The 23,226-nt window shown below is 46.1% G+C and overlaps 1 protein-coding gene across 3 annotated transcripts; it reads right to left on the reverse strand.

Moving 5' to 3' along the window:
• Positions 1-235: 235 nt before the first annotated feature.
• On the reverse strand, positions 236-22,830 carry LOC137800333 (potassium voltage-gated channel subfamily KQT member 2-like). 3 transcript variants are annotated; one of them, XM_068597491.1, is made up of 17 exons: positions 22,376-22,830; positions 14,633-14,723; positions 14,416-14,542; positions 13,900-14,075; positions 12,926-13,051; positions 12,649-12,759; positions 10,913-11,008; positions 10,650-10,744; positions 9,864-9,923; positions 9,113-9,142; positions 8,450-8,503; positions 7,448-7,653; positions 6,471-6,488; positions 5,585-5,690; positions 4,458-4,589; positions 2,867-2,960; positions 236-2,765 (listed from the first exon to the last, which is right to left on the reverse strand). In XM_068597491.1, exons 1-17 carry the CDS (start codon positions 22,672-22,674, stop codon positions 1,920-1,922), a joined length of 2,667 nt encoding a protein of 888 aa, XP_068453592.1. In that variant the 5' UTR covers positions 22,675-22,830; the 3' UTR covers positions 236-1,919. The 3 variants fall into 3 exon arrangements, with proteins under 3 accessions (XP_068453592.1, XP_068453593.1, XP_068453594.1); XM_068597492.1 differs by lacking the exon at positions 8,450-8,503; XM_068597493.1 differs by lacking the exons at positions 6,471-6,488; positions 8,450-8,503.
• Between the last annotated feature and the right edge of the window lie 396 nt (positions 22,831-23,226).

Raw genomic sequence — 23,226 nt, forward strand, 5'->3', positions numbered from 1 at the left:
TATCCATTAACCTGTCTATCTCTGCCCATCCATCTAACGGATCTGTCTATCATCCATCTTTTTCCTCAGCTGTTCTCCAATATGTTTCACTGGGATCAGAACCCACTCTGAAGCTCTTGATTGCCATCTACTGATACGTTGCCACTGTTACACCACACGGCTGACACACTTCAGCAACATGTCCCTGTATTGCTGCATTGACAGAGACCAACGAGATGATGTTCAGTGGTGTACAAAGTTTTATTACTGAAGAAGAAAACGGTGCAGTTGCATGATAGTGTTGAACTAAGAGCTACTGTATCGTGTAAAACCCTACAGTTCCTTTCTTTGGGTTGTAGAAAACATGCCAGCAGTTTGGTTTCTTCTTTTCTGAAAAGAACAAATACATGGATTGTGTATCTTGTTTGAAAACAGTCTCTACGAAATGATGTTTTCAGTGCAAGTGTTAAAATGTTGAAGAATGTCCAATTTGCTACGACTCAGGTTAGTTTTAATGTAACAAGAACTGATCATGCTTGAGATGTCCCAATCCCATGCTTTTAGCATTATCAGTGGTTAAAACTGAACTGCCCTCAAGCCACAGAGCCTCCGCTATAACACTTGGCAATGCATTTGCACTATTTTTATGAAATGTTTTACAACGTTTGTTTATTAACTTACAAAAAAATGGATGGTGGTGTGAAAAATAAGGCCGTGATGATGTTGGTTCTAGATTGCCCTGCTTGCTTTTTATTGCGTTTCCCTCATTTAGTGCAGGACGGACACAGCAGCAGAGACTCTAACAGACCATACCTTCAGGTCCGAGTACCAAGTGTCCCATTAGATTTACTCAGGCCAACAACTGCATGTTGTGCAATAACAATATAAAATATAGGAGTTGATGTCCATTTTTGTTTCCATATGTGGCATTAAACATCTGCCTTGCGTGGACATAATTTGTGGGCATATTTGCCCTGAAAAAAATGTTTAAGTTAGCAAGCTCGGGCAGCATATACATAATTGGAACTCAATTGAAGCCCCATTAAAAAAAGCTTGAAACTGGGCATGCACACACATTTTCATGTTGCGTTCACCTCTTTGTTTGTTTGTATAGAAGAGAAACACTCGTGGAATTTGTCGGTTGACTTTTCGTCTTTTTGGTTTTGTGGCCAGCTTATAACGCGGTCCATTAAATCAACCATTTAACATGCCATGCAGCAGGTTCACTGGTTCATTGACGGGGAAGTATCTGCAATACTTTGTGAACACCAGGCTGAATTAACGATGCTGAAAAGCAAGCATATTACTTCTTTTTTCTCTCTGCAAGAATCTAATTGATTATCATAGCTAAGGTTTTAGAAACACCTTAAGTCATTCATATAGAAGTTATATCAAGACACTATCCTAACTGTGTGTCGTGAGACTGAAACGTTCTTGCCTCCCTAACTCCTACTTTATTTTTAAAGTTGAAGTGGTCGGTGAAACAGAGTTAGTCCTGAAATGCTCTCGCTATTCATGAAAGAAAGTGATTTTCTCCCTTATGTTTCATTCAGCTCTGTGTCCCCGTTTAAGTTCAGCGCCAAATGAAAAAGTGTCGTGAATCACTATCACACATCTGTACTTTCACGCACCTTTTACAACAAGTACACACAACATACAGTAGATGTCCCCCAAGTGAGAAAGAAACGTCCCTAAACAGCTATTTTTTTGATTAACCAAGTTCTCGATGGAAGGCAACGCAACTGTAATAAAGCATTGCATGTGAAGTGTTGGACCACAAACAAAACAAAAAAGTTATAAAGGACGACTCTTTTGTTCGTATAAGTACATATTTTTACCATCCTCCGTAATAAACCCTTTCACTTAACCTAAAATAGCCTGTAATAGCGTCGTCAGCAGCAACAGTTGGTCAGTGGGCTCCTGATTGGTCTCCCGGTGGCCTACTTTAGTCCTGGCCATGCCCGGTCTGCACATGGCACCTCCCCGGTGAAGGACAGAGGTGAGGGAGCGTAGAGGTCAGAGTCTGTGTCTGATTCCCCCTCTGCTATGAAGGGTCTGACCCTGGCACAGAGTGAAGGTCCGGCTGCGGCCTCAATCCCTGGTCCGGGTCCAGAGCCCGCGAAGAAAGAGGGCCCAAAGAAGTCCTCCTTGGCCTGGGAGATGCTGAAGCCGCTGAAGGAGCGCTCCAGCTCCTCGTGGTCGACAGACGGGATGGAGAGGGACGTGTCGCTCTCCACGGCGGCAGTGTCCTGCTGACGTCTCCTGTGGCGCCTCCTGCTCCGGGAGCCGCTCTCTCTGCCGCTGACGCCAGTGCCGGAGGAGGGCCGGTCGTGGACCGGAGCAGGCGGCGGCGGGAGGCGGAACAGGGTGGGCGAGTGATCGCCGCTGCAGCCGACCGGCGAGGGGGTGTTGGCCACGCTGCTGTTCCAGGCGGGCTGGCTGAGCGGGTGCTGCCGCTGGTGCTGCCAGGAGGTAGAGGGGCGGCTGTGGCTGCCAGAGGGGGTGCCCACCGATCTGGACACGTACCGACCCAGCAAAGGATCTTTCGTCTCCACAGACCCGTCCGAGAATGGAACAGCTGCCGCCGAGCACGTCTGCAACTCCTTCTCCTCCTTCACCTCCTCCTCGCCCTCCGTCTCCAGCTTGCACTCCTCCGGGCTGTGGTAAGGCGGGGCCGGATACGGCTCCTTGGAGTTGAAAAAGGCCTCGGTTTCGGAACGAGGGATGCGCATGCGCTGCACATACACGTTGACCAGGAAATCCAGTTTCCTGTCCATGCAGATCACCTGCAGGGAGAAAGAAAAACACACACGTTGTAGAAACAGTGTTCCCAAAATGTGGCCCGACCCGTGCTGCGGTTGGATACCCATTGAGGAAACTTTCATACCTGCTTTTCCACTTTGACCAGACGTCCCATCATGCTCGGGTCATCGGAAGTTTCTCCCTCGGCTTTAGGACCTTTACCAACTATCTGGTCAACTCTAGCATTTAGAGAAAATGTAGATCTGAGATTAAAAACAAACACTGCGTTCTGCCACATGTGTTTCAACTGAAGAAGTTCATGATGCCACGAATGATGGTGAAATACCGCTTCATGAAAATTAGAGAAAGGAAGCATGTCGACGATACTCATCAAGGCACAAGTATGTTTGGAATGAATGAATGAATGAATGGCGGCCTACGTTTCCGTGAGAAAGTAACGATTTCAGGTTGACGGTGTGGATGCATGCATCATGAGATCAGGCGGTCTTTAATGAGACAAAGAAGTGACCAGAGGGGGGATATTTGGTCTCTGGGCCAAAATGCATCACTTGGCATGCTTTTGTTGCGCTTCATGCTTCATTTCCATTGCATCCTGCTGGGGGAGCTGTCCTTCTGTCTCTCCAATGTGAGAGCAAGCATCTAGTGCTGTCAAACCCCTGTTGAGTGGGGCCACGTGACATGGCTCAGGAAAGCGGCGGGATGCCTCGCCTTTTTTTGTTGTTGTCGGCCTTTCCTTTGACAGCATTTGAGCTAACGTGACATAACAGCTAAAGCGGCTGCGCAACATCCTCCGAATCTTGCACTCCTGTCTTGATGCTGTTTCGTATGAAAATGTGAAACTGTATCTCAGCATGTGTCATCTGGCTAAATGAGACAGGTCCAGTGGCTTGAACTCAAAAGGGGTTCTGTCGATCAAAATAATAAGGTAGCATGTAACTGCTCCAATATTTGGGCTGTGGTGTAAAGAGAATAATGCTGTTAAAAAGGTCATTCTAGGGGTGCAGTCTATTAACCTAACCTAGGGCCTTCAGTGGACTTCTTATGGCGAGGTGTTGAAGGGGGAGGGGGCCCCACAATCATATCTATCCTGGCAAGGCACACAGAGACGATATGAGCGCAATGCAAAGTGAAGCAACGTCGGGAATCACATCGGCTATGGAGAACACGTGTCAATATATTCCACAAACACAAGACAAACGGTGAGTCTGACTTGCTTCGTCGGGTGAAGAGTGCATGTATTTCACTGTTGGAATATATTCATTCTACAGGTTAGACCTTCAGAGGGATCAAAATGTGAGGAGCTAACCCGCGGGAGGCTCAAACAATACGATTATACATCAATGTTGGATCTAAAATGATTTTGTGACCAAGCTGAAGGAGTGAATAAAGAAATGTTACACACACACACACACAACACCGGGATCTGAATACAACACATGTCGTTGGACAAAATGGAACAGGCGAATCAATGACTTGTGTGTCACGACATGTTTGTATCCAGCGAAAACACAGAATTACTGAATCACATCTTTGCTGTTACACCGAGTTCAAACTGATTGTGGAACGGAAACGAATGAGCTGAAGAAGCGTCCTCCATGTCCAGCCTGACATTTAGACTCACGGGGAACGGGGCTGCTGTTCACTCTGAGACGACCTGGAAACGAGCGCGGGTCAGATTTAAACTGCAATGGACCGGATAGCCAACGCTCACTTGCCTGGACTGCAGGTTCTTGATGCGAGACAGCATGTCCAGGTGACCTGCCGAGTACTGCTCGATCACATCCATGACGTCATAAGGCCGCAGGCTCTCTTTGAACCTCCGCTTTGACACCAGAAACTTCATGATGCTGAGGGAGGACACATTGTTGTTTTAGGCATGAGGGAGCACAGGCGTTACGAATAAAACGAATGACCAGGTGTCCCAGTAAGACACAAACCAGCATGCACGTGCACCGCAACCTTCAAACTGAAGCGGCTAAATGGGATTCAGCTTTCATTCCTATCTTTTTATTTATACCTTTTCCTACTGCGACATGTCAAAAAGGCTTCTCATAACAATTTGAAACAGTCAATGCGGAAAACTGTTCTTTTTTTATGGCATGATTTATTATGACTTTGACAGTTTTACTAAATGATCTCAACCTCAGGCCCAGAGCTTTTTCCAGAGCTTTCCACCACATCTCACGGTCTTCAGCAGCAGATTATCTCCTATACATTCACAAGCCACCCCACAGCAACTAAGAAAACTCCACCCCCTAAGCATGTTTGATACGATCGAGTGTTCAGGAAAAAGTCAGTGGACCCGGAGTTAAGATTATTTTGTCAAACTGCTTTGTCAAAGGTCAAGAATGAACCGTCACGCTCCGACTTGTTGTCATAAATCTGGTCATTCTCTCTGTCGGTTATAAAAATGGTACATGGGACCAAACACAACAACAAAGTCCAACTTCATTTGAGTGGAAACAAAAAGTGAGAGTTACAAGGTCGAAGTTGAACCAGAACATCAAACTGAGTGTTTGATCAATTACTTGAATTGTCTCTTCCGGATAAGTTGACCTGCCCTGGACTTTAATTATAAAGCTGTTTGATTGTCTTGACTTCTTGCCCCATCATTCTTTTGAGCGATGTCACCACGTTCCCAGATCTCACCAGTAAACTTAAGAACAATGTTATTATTTCGGACGAATGATGGTCAAAACAGAAGAAAAAATGCAAAGCTATCCTGGTACACTACAACAGCTAATAAAGTATGCACCATTGATGATAGGCATGACCGCAAAGCATAAGTCCCAAAGTAAACATTGCAGAACCATTCAAACTGGGTGAGAAAATGAACTCTTACCAGATTGCCCTTATTGACACCCTCAGGCCTGGTGGTAGTTCTTGAGTGAGGAACTCACAGTGGCAGCTCTTATCATCGCCTATTTCCTCTCCTGGGAGGCTCGCCTCTATAGAGCAAAGACAAGAGCACTCTTAGAGCATATTAAATCTGCTTCCACACGCCCAGCGTCCGCAGCAGAAGCAAAGCAGGAGCTGTTGCTTTTAGCTTTACAGAGGTGCAAAATTCAATTACCAAGTTGGTTTCAAGCCAGTTAGCCAGTTAGTTTGTGAGTGTGGTGAGCAGGCTTTGCGGAACAACGGAGAAAGAAAAAATAAAAGAACTTGGTGCAGAATTGAAGGATAGTGCTGATGGGAAAAGCTTTACCGAACCCTTTAATGACAAGTGCTCGCTTCCCACCACCAATTACAGTCTAGATTAGCGTTGTAATCTATGGATTTTGAAACGTATTGCATACAGGCAAAAGGAGTCAAGGCCTAATCGCCGTCTAATAGAAATTGGAAGAGTTTCTGGCAGGGAAAGTGAGAGGTCTCTTCATGCAACATAAAGCGGGCCTTTGGGGCATTTTGGTCTCTTGGTCAATTTTGGGATTATCTCGGCACCACTTGACTTGAACCCACAGTCGACTCAGCCTGACATCAATGTAGATAAATACTATCATCATCTTTATTGGGAATCCTAATATTCATACATGCTCGTTCTCAGCTAGTATCATGCTTCAGTCTTCAGTCATCGTTGAGTAGGAACATCTAAGTTACAAAAGGTTCATGTCAAGTGAACAAATCCCAGCAGATTTCAACATGCAGGCTTCTCAGACCGGTGTAGCTGACTTTTTATTTTGAGTATTTCCCCCATAAAAGCCAACCAAGACAATATCCCAATGTCTTACTTATTAAACCTTCAATTGCTGCGAAGAGAGAGGAGAGAGGAGAGACATGGGGAAAGATTTGTTATGGAGTGTAACAGGATGACCATGGCAGACAAATCGATTCCAAACATGGAACAAGTGAAGGACACGGAATGATTTCTGGTTCATGTTTGAAAAGGCCGGTCTCTCTCTGCTCCGACATGTACACATACCAACCTGCACAGATTGTAAAGTGTGGAACGCATGTTCAAGAATGCACAGCTGTGGGCTTCACAGAGTGCGTCGCAGTCTAAGTGAAGACAGGTCATGGAGACTTGTCTGACAACTCTTCAGGCTAAAGTCTCCCTCCTGCACTTTAACATGCCATGAAGCGGAAGAACAGAAACAACAACCAATGAGAATCGGTTCAAGTAGTTTGATAAAAAGGCCAAGAAACGGCGACGTAGAGATGTCTGTTTATCGACGGCGACGCGGTGGCCCTGGATGACATGCGGATGCGGTTGGGCTGTCGAGCAACGAGTGATGGCTGGACACCAACATCTGGGTGTTGCTGTCCGGTGACCAACGGACCTCTGTCTCCCCGGCACAATGTTGGAACGTGGGCTTTGGCGCGCCTTCCTCGTATGTTTGAATGCATACTGGAGGAATCACGGCATATAGCAACAGTTGGCACAATGAGATAAGATAGGCTTAATTGCAAATCAATTAAGTGCCATACACTCCGCCTTCTAAAAACACACAGCTGGAGAGCTCTATCTATCCGCTTTCCCCCAGAGAAAATGCAGAGCTATTCCTTTAAACAGTTGCAAAGTGTTTAAAGTGTTTCGGGAAGGATCGAATGCTGTCTGGGAGACTTTCCACCTTGACGTGAATGCAATTATTCATCAAGTAGATCACTCATTGGACTGCGACTGTTTGGAAAACCGCTATTCCGAAGACAAGACGTCGCGGTACTGTCTTTCGCACTCTTTCTGCTGCACTGTGTGGCGCTCCCTCACCCTCAGAGTTTTGCCGCGAGGCGCTGCCCCTGGACCTGAAGGAGTGCTTTGGCGGTCGATTCTTCTCGCTGAAGCTCCAGCTCTTGGCGACTTTGCTGGGACTCGCCTCGGCCCCGTCCTCCGGCCCCGGGGAATGGACTTTCACCTTGGCCATGGGAGCCTTGGAGGGACTGGGGAACACCTTGTCCTTCAGGCTGGCCTTCCGGCTTGAAGGGGGGGGGAAATGTAATCAATTTAGTTGTGTTTTTTTCTACATTTAAATGTAGGCACACAGCTATCTGTAACTAAATGCCTTCATCCTACTGCTGTGTTGCCGAGAGTAATCTTGGGAATTTGACGAATTCAGCATTGGTGTGATAGTGAGTCTTACCTCAGCGGAAACTCAAAAAGGGCAATGTCCTACAGCAGAAGGAGCCACGGCCACATACCAACTTAGTGGAGCATTCGGTGGGTCGGGCAAGCAGCAGGGAGCTACGAGCAAGCATGCACGGGAAGCAGAGTGACAGCGCGCGCCTCAAAAAGGAAGAGACTGTATGCAAAAAAAAAATGAACACAAATCGTGCAATGTAATTCACCATCGTAATGATACGCGGGAATCGGTCAAAGGAAGCGCATTCGGCGGTATGCACCTCGCCTGCTGAACAGAAGTGCTGATTAGGAAGGAAACAAAGGAAAAAGGCAGCAAGCAAATCAACAGCATGGAGTCATTACTAAACTGAAACCATAAATCGACTGTGACAGGGCGATAAACAAGGATGTATATCTATTTTCCAGAGAGAAACGTCAAAGATGTGAGTAAATTAGCGCTTTCGTGTCGACATCATCGACACAACTGCACTACATATAAAGCCATGTCAGAATCTTTTGTTCACTAAGTGAGATACGATTCAAAACACCTCCTTTCCCTGGGATTCCTCTACCTTTCCTTGTGTTTAATTAATGAGGGAGAGGAACAGAGGTAGGAAGGAAAGGACACACACAGACTTGCAGTGCACACTATACCTAATAGTTCTCGGACAGCACCCGCAAAGTCTGTCTTTGTGTGCATGTTCACTACTGGAGTGGCGGGCAGTAGAGGAGACACAAACAGATAAAGTAGCAGTGGATACAGTCACAAAACAGCAGTGTGTGCCATATTGTGATGCAAGTTACACTTTCATTAATTTGCAACCAGGCGCATATCATAAATGAGGTGAAATGATTTGAAGTGCCCACTAGTATTTTTCTCATGAAGTTTTGTTGAAAAATAAATGGAAACGAAAATATGCAAATGGGTCACAAAGCCACATTGTCGAGAATTACACCCGTTTCTTTGGCTCGAAAAAACAATGTGATCCAAATCAAGCGAAGCTCGTTAAGTGTTCCGAATCGCTTCGCCCCCCCCCGAGGTGGTGCTGGAAGCTAGAGCGTCACAGAGCAGATCACTGGGCGGAGGCTTCAGGGAGCGGGTGGGAGGCCAACGTCAGCTGCTCTGTGAGCACCATGTGAGCAAATGCAGCATGACCGTTCTTGAAGGAGGTGCTTCTCACACACACACACACACACACACACACAGACACACACACACACTCCTCCAAGAAGAGTGCCTCAGCAGCAGCTAAGAGCAGATTTGAAGAGAAGCCAACGGGGAGGTGAAGAGAGATGAGAACCGATCAGATCACAGACCTGGGTGAGATCTCCATTTGAGAGTCCTTCCTGTGAGGAGAGAGGACACCAGCTGTGACACCGTGCCAGTCGGCCATGTTGTTACACTGTATTGTCGTAATCAACGCGTTGTCGAGCTCCCAAGATGCTCGATGCTGAGTCATGCAGCTGGATGGTAAAAGCTGTGCTGTGCTGCAAATTCAAATAATATCCGGGAGGAGGCAAAGCAATGATGTAATCCAAAAAGGGGACTTAACTCGATAGATATGGATGTGTATGTAACAAAAACCTATTTGAACCTGCAATAACCTTTTTGGCCATTTGGGGGCAGTAGAAACAAGCTGTTGATTATCTTTTAGATATTTCGGTCTTTCACCAGTTTCACTGTGACTTAGTGCCATTATTATTGCCTGTTAATAATTGGGATCATATTTTTTTTTCTTTTTTGGCCACTTGGGGGCAGCAGAAAGCAACTGTTAATTAGCTTTGAAATATTTTTGTCCCCTCCAAATTCAAGTCTTAATGTTATTATAACGTCCTAATAATTGGGACCATATTGATTAGTGTAGCTTTGGTATGGATTTCAAACGATGTTTCTTTTTTTTAAAATCTGTCTTTTCTATTCTGAGATTTTTGCTTCACTTGTAACATTTATTATCTCCAACTACGAGCATCCCAAACGCATCCTCATGAGATCATCATCATCATCATCATCCTCATGAGATCATCATCATTATCAGCATCATCCGTTTTGCCTGCGTCATGTTAATACCTGAATGACTTGCCCTTCAGATTCCTCAGCAGGTCCAGCTGATTCAGGGGTGGAATAAGTCTGGAAAAAGACAAACAGCATTTCTGTCAAGTCACTTTCACCAAGTCAGTGTTGGAAGGTCAGAGTGTGCCGCCAGGCACTTGAAAGCTAATTCCATTTAGTTTGGCAGTCATCTATTCTGCTGGTCATCACTTTTCCCCTCAAATTACTACTGGAATGAAACCGGACATGAAGCCGTTCCAAGATGAGGAAGACGAGTGTTCTACTTCCAGGCGATGCGTTACAACTATAAATCACAAAGCAACCTTCCTATATTCATAGGACAGTTGCTTTGTATAGATAGGACATAGGATATAGATAGGACAGTTGCATCGAAAAGGCAAAAATCTGCGCCAATGAAAGTCAAGAGCGGGCAGCTTATTTGCTGATTCAAACAGTTGGACTGATGAATGTCTGCTTGATTTTACAAAGTAGCCGCTGGAAGCTTTTGAAGAGCATTTTAAAGAGCCGCCGGTGTCCCTGCCAATACGCCCGCCTCATCCACTGTAAAATGACCCTTATGAAAGCAGAAAGGGAAAAGCAACACCAGCGTGTGATTCTTCAGACAGACAGTAGCATCTGATTCAACGAGGGAGTTTGCAATGCAATGAGACGAGGACGCCCTGCAGGGTTTCTACTCGGCTTCCCATTTCTAGGAGAGATGGCAGAATGTGATATGGGAAAACAGTTGCATTTATCGAATGGGTAAATCGTGCACGGCCCTAAGCGGAGAGTTTGATGGCGCACCTGTACATTGGGACAGCTACAGTCTGCTCGTAGAAATCCCAAGTGTACAGTAGATCTGTGCGGGAAAGGTTGGTGGCATAAAACCTCCACATAGCCTGGATGGAGAAATACAAAACAGTACAAAACAGTACAAAGCATAAATCCGAAGACAGAATATATACACACACACACACACACACACACACACACACACACACACACACACACACACACACACACACACACACACACACACACACACACACACACACACACATACATACCTGGATGAGGCCTGCTGCAGGGTTACGCCTCTTCTCAAAGTGTTTCTGCCTGTGTTGCTCCTGGACTTTGAGGGCAAAGCCGGACCCCAGGATGCCCTGTGCAGATTCAGAGATCAGTAACATTTGCTGACCTCTGCTGGCCAGGAGTTGGAATTGCAACAACTGCCTCAACATCTTGTGGAGCTCTTCCAGAGCAGAGAGCAGCGAGCAAATCCTACAAACAGACCTATGTAATATCACAGATTTCCACAGGTCTGCAGAGCCTTCAGGGCAGTGGAAATGTGGCAGCAAATGCTGGCGAAAGTGGCAAAAACCCGTTGCCCGTTTACAGAGCGCCGATACAACGATCGACTTTTCTGTTTCAGGTGTGTGATCGACTGAACAGGTCTGAGCTGCTCACTCAAAGCCTACTGCTGAGTCTAACATCTTCAAATCTTCAAATGAAAAGGGGAAAGTGTGAGTTTTTTGTGGATTCAGAAAAAGCTTTTAGCTTATTTCGACAGTCCAAGTACCAGAGAGGAGGAATGAAATGCAACAGACTGGCTGAGTGCTTTCGGTTGGCTATAGAGTGGAATCATAAAAGACTGAAAAGTTATTAGGTGGCTTGGATGCACATTATCATATAAAGTGCTGCACAACTTTTTCCATTATATCACAGCAGACATTTAATTGCAAGAAGAGCAAAGGTGTAACTTATAGCATTACAATGGCTGCATTGTGTTTAGGTGCTCCAGGTGCAGAGCTCTATTGTCCTGGTTCACTGAGGCAGCTTTTGAGGACCAAAGACCACACATACATGTAATAACTTAATCTTCCTTCTTCACTGCTTCAATTGTTTGATATAATAATAAATACACTTTAATGCATCATTCATTGTTTTCTTTTTGAGGGGCTGCCACTTGGTGGCAGTGCAGTAAGCTGTGGATACTCAGCAGCAGATCCACTGCATTACACCACACGCCCACTACACTGCACGCCCCATGAGCCCACTACACTACACCACATGACACACCTACTACACTACACACTCTCTACACTATACTACACTACTTGACACACCCACTCCACTACAGTATATGACACGCCCACTACACCACACAACACACTCATCGCAATACAGCACACACCCACTAAACACCCACTAGACTTCACCACACACCCTACATGACAAAGTCATCACCATACACAATACACCCACAACATGCCCGCTACACTGGGCCACCAGTGACGGGCCGTGGATTTTCTACTTGCGCTTCGGTCTGAGTTAATCAGCTGTTCAAGCACGGCGCGCAGCTCGTGCCACTAGGAGGCCTCTCCATGTCGTTTAAGCTGCTGGTCTACCAGAGGAACAGAGGTGAAATGTGACCAGATCCTCAGCCGCCACGCAGCACGCTGAAGGCCGAGCAAGAGAGGAAGCTGTGCAATGAGAAAATAATCTAACAGGGACAAATCATTATAATGCATGTAGTGGATTTGTGAAAAAATCCACTTCACTGCACAACACACCCACTTCAATACACGACATGCCCACTACACTACAGGACACAATCTGGTTGATCTTTCACGGAGAAACGTGACGCTATTAATGTGATTGGACTCTTTCTGCAGAGCAGCAGGACCACATCAGTGTGTGCTTTATACCACGATTGATTGAGACTTAATTAACACAAAAGAAGACCCACTTTTATACGGGCAACACTGGGCTCAAGCCCCCCTGACGATCCCTGCATACTCACAGCGGGAAGAGCAAAGAAGGCCACCCCGATCATGCTGAATGTGGCTGCCAGCAAGCGTCCATTCCAGGTCTTGGGCACCTTATCACCATAACCAATGGTGGTGAGAGTGATCTGAAGTAAATAAAGGAATCCCGTTATTCAAGTGGTGTGGTACATGCACAGATTTTGTGGAAGCAAACTGGAAATAAAACAAGTAACATAACATCACACAATGGTTTCTCTTTTACTACAATATGAATACTTTGGACTCTTGTTTTAATTTCGGGGTAAGTCTTACCAGTCCCCACCAAAGAGCATCAGCATAGGTCTCAAACTCCTCATTGGACTCCTTTTCCACAGAGTAGACCAGAAATGAAGCCAGGATGAGACACAGGAAGCCTATGTACCACGCCGTGATGAGCTCCTACAGGGAAAAGCAATACAATGAACATCAGGGAATCCAAAGTAATAAAGTGTCATCTATGATGCCTTGCAAAGTGGTGATATAACCCCGGTAAATTGGTTTGCAAAGAGAAATGGCTTCTCTGTAATAATATCGGACATGATTATATGAGTCGCGTGCCCTCTGTGGCAAAACAAGTACTTCATGAACGTCTTTATTTCCCTCAACACATGCTGCTCAGCCGACCTCTCTGCCTCTCCCTCCCACCACAGCACACACAAACACACAGCTCCACATTATCCAAAGCTTATTAGTGCACACACATAATTCTATTTCCAAGCTCATTAAAATGAAACTGCAAAGAAATATGAGAGTTTTTTTTTTCCGAAGAGACGCTGGAAGCTGTTTGCCCCTGAAGTAGCACAGTACACAATAAAGCACTTTTACTTTGAACTCCCATGGTTTAAAGTGTGTCTTCACATGGCAGCCCATCTTTTTTATGCCACCAAACATCCTTTCCGTTGGCGGAGGAATGGGCGCCTCTCAGCCAACACACAGGCTGCCACACAGTATTAGGACTTTTATTTTTCTGGGCAAAGAACATTTTAATTATTCTGCTGAGAAGATGCTGGAAGTGGACATAAATCAATGTGGAGACAGTAAAGGATAAGTAGGATTGTAGTTCCAACCTTGTGATAATTCAATACTGAATTTTCCTTTTTTTAAACCTGCGCCTGCTAAAGATTCAGTGTAGTTATTTTGACGGCAGTGCACATTGGCAGTGGTTTTCAACCTCTGATCTAAACAATTGAGGAAGGTGTTTCATCCCTTCCTAAAACCCCTCAAAAATAAAACATTGCAAGATGCACCTTGCTGTGGGCGTACACTACGGATCCCAGCAGCTTCCAGGTGCCTCCGCGGCGGTCCATGCGCAGCATGCGCAGGATCTGCAGGAATCTCAGACTCCTGATGGCCGAGGTGGCAAACACGTTGCCCTGGGATCCGGCGGCCAGCACGGACACCGAGGCGATCAGCACCATGATGTCTGGGGAGAGCAAGAGAGCGAGAACACAATCGTAGAGCTCCACGCTCGCCGGGAAGCAGGCGAAGTCAGACATGGTTGATCAAATCAGATGGAATTAACTACACTTTGCTGAGTGCGAACGTTGTTTCAAGCACTCTGAAGTGTCAGATTTCAATTGAGTCTCCTACGGCTGCGAACTTCTCACTCAATTTTTTAACCCTGAAAATCACAAGAAAGCATCACAAAGGTGCTTTTCACGTCTTCAAGCCCTGCAGCATTTGAATGTGAAAAACAGGTATGTTCTTTAGAGAGAGGGAAGCAAGGCGAGAAAAGTGACTCACGCCCTCCCGCTTTTTCTTACCTATGACACAGAAAGGCTTTCTGGCAAATTTTAGCCTCCCTCTCCATCCTCTGTACCGACAGCAGCAGCCAGCAGCCCATATCCTCACAATGTACTCCACCCCAAACACCACGATGGTCACAATTTCCTGTGGGACAAAGGTGAATCGGTGAGTTAACCCCGTGACGGGAACGTCGAATGCGCAGTGTCGATTTACAGCAAATTAAATTGTACCTACCAGGATGTACAAGGCACTCTCAGAGCTATTTTTGAACTCTCTGATGGTGGCAAACACTGAAAGTATAAGACAGGAGAAGACCAGGAGGAAGCTGGAAGAGACAGGAGAACCAAAACAGTTTTTGTTAAATATATATGGAGATATATTTTATTCCAAGGTATATGTCACTGACTACATTGGTCTGATCCTGTTTCCCCTTCATCAGGGAAGCAGACTGGAGAAGCGTATAGGTATAACTGCAACGCTCTTGCCAGTTTAGGCCACGCCATCATGTGCTTTCGGCTCGTTGGGCATTTCCGCAAACACAACCAACTTCAACTTTATTGTTCTACGAATGCAACAATACAAAATATATGAATAACCAAATCGGCGTTATGTCATTCCAGTCCATCTGGATGAACCACAGACCTCCATCAACAGCTATTTTTTAGGGATACTTCATTGGTTTAAAAAACAAGCAGTGGGAAAACAAGCAAAATTCGAGATGCGCATTGCTAGAAGCCATTAGAGCTGGACCAACGCTGTGCGGTATTTCTATTAGATTTAATATCCAGCTGTGGCGATGCATGCGGTAAAATACCATGAAGAGCGATTGCCAATCTGCTAATCCATTTCTCAAGCTTAAGAGGGTGTACGGGTGGGGACTGAATGAATAATTGGGAGCCGCAGAACCTGGGCGGCGCCTTCATTAGTGGAAATAAGACAAACTGCAGAAACAGCTGCGGCTCAGTTGGGGTGAGTAAAAAGAGAAGAGGAAGAAGAAAAAAAAAGTCCTGAAAGAAGAAATGGAGGCAGGGGAGCAGGCGGCATGAGGCGCGTGTTCAGCACGACTCTGATTTTCTTGAACCAATTGAAAATATCTAATTTGTTTTTTAATGGAGTGCAGGAAGTCCGACCACCGAGTGAGGGAAGAAGTAAAGAAGTACCATCGGCTGAGAGACGGTTCTTATCCGGCAGAATGAGAGTATTCACGAGCTGTGTCACTCTGTACAGCTCCTCACTGCAGCAACGCACACGTATTGACCTCCTACAGTCCGAATGAATTAAAGTGTTAAGACTGGAACAGTAGACCAAACATCTCAGGTTGAAATATGTTCATAGATCAATGAAACAGTCCTTTCTTTAGAGATGTTTTTCATTAAAGAGAAAAGGGATGGCGGATGGTTTAAAGTAGACTGCAATTTGGAAGAAAAACTGAATCTGCAGCCACGCCTCCAGAGGACAGGCTGACTCTACTGGATGCAACATAACACGTGATTTGAAGAGGAAGACCTGAGGGTCTTTCTGGAGAGAATCCAAGGGCATGAGCGCCTGGTGAAACCCAATACTGGGACAACGCCGGATGTTAAAAGAGGCAACTAACATTGATCACAGGAGAGATACTGTCAGCGAGATTCTCATCCCGAGCACAGGACGAGGTGTCGCACATTAACTCACACACTACACCAGAGTGACGACATTTTGCCAGTTTACAGTATGAGACGAGCGAGATAATCCGGTTTATTTAAAACCAGGCTCGGCAATCCTCTTCAAAAACATTTGTTGTTACAGTTCCTGAAATTCTCTTTACATCCCGACAGAAATCAATAAATCAAGTGCTCCAGCAAAAAAAACATCCAGAATGAGCCGTCAGTGTGACAGATTTGGGGACTTTCTTTGCTAGATTTAGCGACTTTTGCAGCTCGTGCCGCTAGCTTGGCTCCATTTTGGTCTCCACCCAACTCCCTGAGAAATAAACGTTGTCTGCCTGCTTTGAAGCAAAGCTGATGAATGCAGAGAGTCTTCCTCCCTGAAAGAAAAAAAACATTAAGACAAAAAAGAGGTGAAGGCCCCCGTGGAGTTGAGGGGAACTGCACAGTTGGATGTTTGTCAATTCCAATGGCACCTTCCCATTACGCTCCCATTTCATCCATTTTTAATAATCAGACTGTTTGATCTGTGCAGCTTCAGAAGCGTAGGAGGGACGGACAAGCTCATGCTTTATGGTAAAGAACAATTATTCTCTGCGCCATCTTCCTATTGTCCGAGCGTTCACAGCGAGGATCACACGTGGCCTTTTTCATCAAATCATTGCAAACCTTAATGTAAGTTCTAGTAAGATCCTCACGGTTGGCACTTCTGACTTGAAGCCTTCCCAGACGGCAGAAATCTAGACTGTGATTCAGCTTTAATGAATTGGGCGTGATATGTTCAGCAGACGTGTTTTTCTCTAACAAAGACACCAGATGCATTGCTGCATGTAATCTTGGTCTAGTCTACTGGGCGACTCCCCTCTGGACCCTCCCTGCCGAGGACGCTTTCAACACAAAGTCCTCAAGTCTTGGGTGTAACTTCAGAATAAATATGGCCATTTTTCACATGATCTACCCCGACAGGCAAGTTCATCATAAGCTTTTATGATCCTTCATGCTTCATCAAGCTCTCATCCATCCTCCTCATCAAGGACCCTCATCAATCCTCTGAATTCCTTTGCTGCGATACCTGTTTTTTTAAAAATGTATTTTACCAGAACTGCAGCTCATCTCATTTCCCTTTCTTCTGCTGCCGCAGTTTCTGTTATCAAACTCTTGGCAGCGGCCCGCTGGCTGTCAGCCAACCAGGATGAAGCGATGGGGATCAATGGTATGTGTAGCAGGTGCACGGACGAGCTCATTCTTTATCATGTTCGTATCATTCTTCATCAGAAAGACAACAAAAAGCCAAGCACACTCCATCCAGGTCATTATCTTTGACTTCTATAGGGTGTTTTTTTTTTTTTTAACATCCTCAGTGACCTCAGTGGTCAGTGCTTGCTTGGTAAAAGTGAGCTCTTCAGCTTTTAGGACAGTCTGCAGCTCGTTGGTTTCATATGTAAACTTGTTGAAAATCTTCTCTGGTATATTGGAATTACAGTCAGTAAAGATTTTGTCAGATTAAATTATGCAAGGCAAGGTTTAGTTTTCTCCTGTCAAGGTCACTCAGAGTTGCATTCTTTTCCTGACAGGGGGCTCTTGTACCAGTTGGCATGTACTGTATATATCCTCTATATTCGCCAGGAAGGATGTTCCTGGCGAATATTCCTCTCTGGTTCTCAGGAGCACCCGTTTTGGTGATCAATTGACGGTGCAAGTGACGTGTGCCCAGTCTGCACATCTTCTCACTGAAAGCCCTTTGACCTGTCACATCCAACTTGTCATTTCACCATCTGGAGACCGACATGGTTCTTATGTACAGCGACACTGGAAACACATCCGTAAAACAGGACTTCTTGGTTTGAATTCATGGATTCGACAGTGATAGTTATCTCTTGTTGTCCGTCTGCAGATCTCTTTCATCCCTTAAACATGTCACCACACGAAGAAAATGTTATGGACAAAGAAGCTGGCTTGCTGAAAGTCTAATTGGACATCGGTTTATGCAACTTTCCCGACCCGCCCTTGCCAAGCTCATCAGTACCAGTAATGAGGACACTTACTGGTGAAGGAGGGGGGCAGAACCCGGAGCAGTCGAACAATTAGCTTCTACATCTCTCTCTCTCTCCCTCTCTCTCTCTCTCTCCCTCTCTCTCTCTCTCTCTCTCTCTCTGCATACACTAAGATGGGACACGTATGCATGAGGTCTCGTCAGGACAGAAAGAGGGAAATAAACTCATCATTCGTTGTAAAAACGGCGGTACATATTTGTCCTGAAGCCTTTCTATTTAATACGAGTAATGTACTGAGCTGGATTAGTGCTTCACAGCAGTCTGTATACAAACATTACAAGGTGTTCAAAGTGTTACAGACAGTAGTGCGTTTGATTCAAATGCATCAGTGTGTTGTTTATCATTTAAAATGGTAGTTAAAATGCTGCAGTACTTGTATGTGTAGGATTCTGTTGCCCGAATGCCATCGAGAAAAAGGTTTCAATTGCAGGGTTTCATCTTGACGCGGAAAAGAGATGTTTGTCTCCAAGGTCAACAAGATTACAAGAACTGACCGACTTGAAATGAACTAATACCGTTACATTTCAGACTTGTTATTTTCCACTTTACTAACACCAGAGGTTTTCGTTCTATTGCCCCAATAATAGAATAAACAGTTGTTTCTGATTCAACATATAGATGTCTCAACTACTAATAAGGTAACATTCAGACACCACACACACACACACACACACACACACGTGCTGCCAGAGGTCCAGACGACATCACTGAGAACGTGATCAATCAAGAGGAGCGGTGCTGTTGTTGGGTGCAGAAAAGCTGCATTTCTTCCTCGGCTGCAGATAGAGAAACATTGATTCTCCCCCTCAGCTCTACATTGCCTATCCAGACACACTCGTCACGCTAAAGTGAGACTGCGACGAACTAGAGAAGCGCGAATGAGGAACGGGGGGCTCTTTCGCCGGGATGTGGTGCCAATAGTGCCATGTGCTCGCACTGCGGCGTCCACCCGGCGGGCGCCTCATGGGATGTTTGAGGGTGCCGATGACTTTCTGGGGCACTCGTCTAGATACTGACACGACAGTGAGCTAGCTTTCTGCCATCATCGTGTTCCTTTATGTGCCACAGGAGTACCTTGTGTTGTCATGTTGAGTTAGGATTCAGATACGGTACATACATATTTTAAATAAAACTATGGAGGGGTTTGGGGGCGCGAGGGGGATCCCTCCTTTCATTTCATGCTAGTCAAGACTTTAAAATGGTAGATTTGGAATGTTATTGGCCATTTTCATTTTTATTGTCATCTTTTTTTTGTCACTTGGGAGAGCGGATACGAGAGCGAAGACATCCAATATAATATCACCTTAAAGGTGAACTTAAACTGGCCTATCAGCACGTTTAGCAGATATGGAGCAACATTAGCGCTTGGTCCAGGTCATACTCCTTTTAGCGCTTGGTTTGTGTGTATGTGCTCGCTAACTTTGTCTGGCTAGGTCAGGCACCGAGGGTTTATCACAGCCTCAATCAACAGAGTGATGATAAAACATAGCGTACCAGTAGCGCACATGTAGAAAAGAGTCAAAGTCAGAGTCAGACTTCAATTAGGATTTTCCTTCACGACAACAAACAGCAGGCCGAGTGAGGCTGCAGCAGCAAAGGCCTTCAGTGTGTCAGAGTGAGCGAGGGTGCATTCATGTGTCAACCTCACGAGGGGACAACCGTATTAAATATCAAAATATCCAAAGAGTTTTCTGGGGCTTTTCATCAAAACAACAGTGGGATTACAATCGGTTTCTAGCCGTAATCCAACTACAGGACTCTGCATTCAAACGTCCACCTCCCATCAGCACCTCTTCTCCGAAAAAAAGAGACCACACAATCACATCTCGGCGGCTTGGCAGCCAGCATCGGTCTGCTGTCCCTTGCCAGTTTATCTTCAGCCGGCCAGCTCAGCAGAATAGTGAATAACTGGAACGTGTCCCCGTTCGGTCCCTCTGAATCACTTTAGGAAAGTTTGACAGAACATTCATGTGGTTTTTCAACCGATCGATCGTTTGCCCGAGTCTCTTTGCCGTCTTTTCCAGTGGTTCCTCGTCTTTTGGTGCAGAACTGACACGTTTTTGTCATCCCACAGCTGCGGAGGCCTTTCAATTTCCTCCGGTTCTTCCTGCAAGAGGACACACAGTAATGAGGCTCCTGGTGAAGTCACATTAGAGAAGATAACTCTCTGTGTTCGACTCTTGGATGGATCCGTACAGGGGGCTGAGCTGTAGCTGGAGACAGGAACCTAGGAAATTAAAGGCTTTTTTTATTTTGTGCAAGCTATCAAATTGTCCCTCCTCGCAGAATTTGTGTGAACAAAGACCAGAGACACACAACTATTTGACAGCAGGCTATTGGATGAAACCTTTGCTGTAAGAAAGCTTTTCTTTCCCCCTCACCTGTCCCCTTTCTGAAAGGTCAAACGCAGTCACAGCATGCTGTATTTAACAATATGTGTGATTCCTGGAGGAATATCCATGACTCTGGACCACTAAGTTTCTCCCCTTTAACTGATGTTGGAGCAGAGACAGAACCCAAGAGGTGTAAGGGAGGCCTTGGTCTCACACAGCCAGATGTGTCGAGGGAGAAAGAGACGGACGAGAGGCGGCGTAACAGGGAGCAGTCTTGATGTAGGCGCTCATGTTCCACACATTGATCTTTCACATGTTGCACTACAGGCCCGAGGGACAAAACACCTGCCTAACATTTCAGAAGGAAACCCGGCGGTCGAACAGAAAGGCTTGCCGCCAGCGGTGTGGCGTTGTTTTCTGGAGCAGAGAAAAGCTGAAGAACAAATGAGGAAGGGGAGAGATATCTGTTGAAGTCGGCACATGATAGTTTTATAAATCAGCTGGCTGGAAGTTAAATGAAGTGCGGTGGCTATGAATAATGTACAGAACAGACGTAATGGAGGCAGATGCTCTCCTGAGAGCTGGATGGCAGAGGGGGAACTTTGCATGGAAAGGGCCGAGTTGTACACTAACACGCAACACGCTTTTCATAGGATTCTGATTCAAGCAGCACACCATGCTATCGACCTTGTTCTACCCTGGGCTGCTTGGTGTAATTTGGCTCTAAATGCTGTAATAACCAAGAAAAGAAAATCACTGCTGTCAGCCATGAAGTCAGCACTACCTCTCAGAGCCACCTTGGTAAGTGAAGATCAAAACAAGAAGGGTAAAGGAGGAGTTTTAGCAGGCTGTTATAGTATTCAGTTAATGTTTCAAAAGTACTGGGCCTGTGTCTGTGTGTGTCTGTGTGCGTGTGCGTGTGTGCGTGTGTCTCATAGGGGGTCGATATGCTGTGCACAGTGAAAACCTTACTGCTGTGGCGTTTCCGCCTCTCACTAACAAGCGCGCACCATCACCGTAGGAAGGATTCAGGCATGGCTGAAAGGCAAATACCAACCAATAATTGCAATTTTTTTTCTTTTGGAGAAGAGAGCAGGACATTTGGAGGCTAACGAACTGCATCTTTAACCTTAAAAAATGTGTTTATCTACCAGTATTTTTAGACATAGAGTTTGAAAGAGATCAGGTCCAAGTGTGGATATCTCGGTTTGGTCGTCTTTTTTCCCTAAACTTTATGGAAGTTCATCACAAAATGTGCCACAATACCCCCTTTTTTTAATGTGTAACATGTGGCTAGTTTTCTCAAAACATTCCACATGCTGACCTCACCAGGTGACCTCACCAGAGGTCACCGACCTACATTATTCATGACAGCATTGCTGGAGTCAAAGCGATCATGTTCAAACTCCAAGCAGCTCACAGACACGCAGCTTTCTGGGCTGTAGTACCCTGAACCCCCCTCTCATCCTCCTCCTCCTCCTCCTCCTCCTCCTCCTCCTCCTCCCAGAGCCGGGCTGCAACGTTAATGAGCGGAAGCACTGACTCGGCACGGAGCTGTCCACAGGCCCGCGGTGCTGAAACCCTGACTCGCTGCCGCAACACACGGGAACCCCGTCCCGCCGCGTGACGGGTTCCTGTCGCCAACATGACACGAACACGAGTTGCAAGACACTCAGAGTTGAAGTGGGACTTCTGCAGGTGAAGTGACCCCCCCCCCCCCCCCCACACACACACACACACCTATCTTCTTTCATCTGTATGAAGCAGCATGACAACGCTTAACCCTTTAGTGCGCCATCTGAGCATCACCAGCGCAAAACGAGGCACATACCCCCGCATAACGCCACAGCAGACCCCCACCCCAACCAAAAAAAAAAAAAAGAAAATCCCAAACCCAAAGGGCCACGGTGCCAAAAATCAACATGCTTAGCCAGACCGTCCACTTACACGTAAGCGTGGTAGATGAACGCCCATCCCCGCGGTCTCTCGAGCGCGTTGTACAGGAAATGCTGCAGTTTCCGATAGCTGGCGTTTTTCTTCGACGGTCTGGGTCTCCCGGCGGAGATGCTGGACCTCGGTCTGCAGAGGATGCTGCTCCGCTTGGTGCTCTCCGAGCCCGCAATGAGGAGCGCCGCATCCCTCCCGGACTCCGGGGCGCCGGGGTCCAGTCCGACAAAGCCGACCCGGTGCTTCTTCTCCTCGGCTTGGGTTGGGTAGACCCCGCCGTTCAGAGACTTCTGCACCATCCTAAAGTCGAGAGGACTCTTACGAGGAGTTGCCCGTGTCCTTGCCGCCGCGGGGATGCATCACCGGTGCTGAGAGGGGAGTGTGCTGGTGTGTGTGTGCGTGTGCGTGTGTGTGTGTGCTGGTGTGTGTGTGTGCGCTGGTGTGGCGAATGCGGTCTGATGGTCGGATGATCCCCCCCCCACTCCTACCCTACCCAGCCCGTGGAAAACCAATTGCGATAACCAGGCGAAAACTGCACGGCAGCTGCTTTTACCTTATTCCCTTTCCGGCCGTATGACAGACACGGCATGCAGGGGAAATGCAAAGGATTATTGTTTTTTATTTCACTCCACAGTCTAATCACGTTGGTCATCAGCAATCCAGAAGATGCAAAGTTAAACTGACACTTGCAAACAGCCTTCTTCTAATGCTGTGACATCTGGTCTGTTATAAGACACTCACACATTGATTATTCGTTTTTGGAAAATGAAGGTGTCTTGTTTCTTTAAAAAAAAAATTAAAATGATGATGCATGCATATGCAATATTCATACTGGTTCCTCAATGTAATGG

The sequence above is a fragment of the Clinocottus analis genome, unplaced genomic scaffold (genome assembly GCF_023055335.1).
Source record: "Clinocottus analis isolate CAN_PGR_092001 unplaced genomic scaffold, fCliAna1.0.p SCAF_4, whole genome shotgun sequence".
NCBI lineage: Eukaryota > Metazoa > Chordata > Actinopteri > Perciformes > Cottidae > Clinocottus > Clinocottus analis.

Bases quoted from the DNA above. Each gene is read 5' to 3' on its own strand.
- LOC137800333 (XM_068597491.1), bottom strand. From the start codon at position 22,674: ATGGTGCAGAAGTCTCTGAACGGCGGGGTCTACCCAACCCAAGCCGAG. The intron at 13,052-13,899 runs GTGCATCTTGCA...TTTTCCCTGTAG, and splicing joins TAGTGTACGCCCACAGCAAG to GAGCTCATCACGGCGTGGTA. The intron at 7,654-8,449 runs GTATAGTGTGCA...CCCCCCTTCAAG, and splicing joins TGCTGTCCGAGAACTATTAG to CCGGAAGGCCAGCCTGAAGG.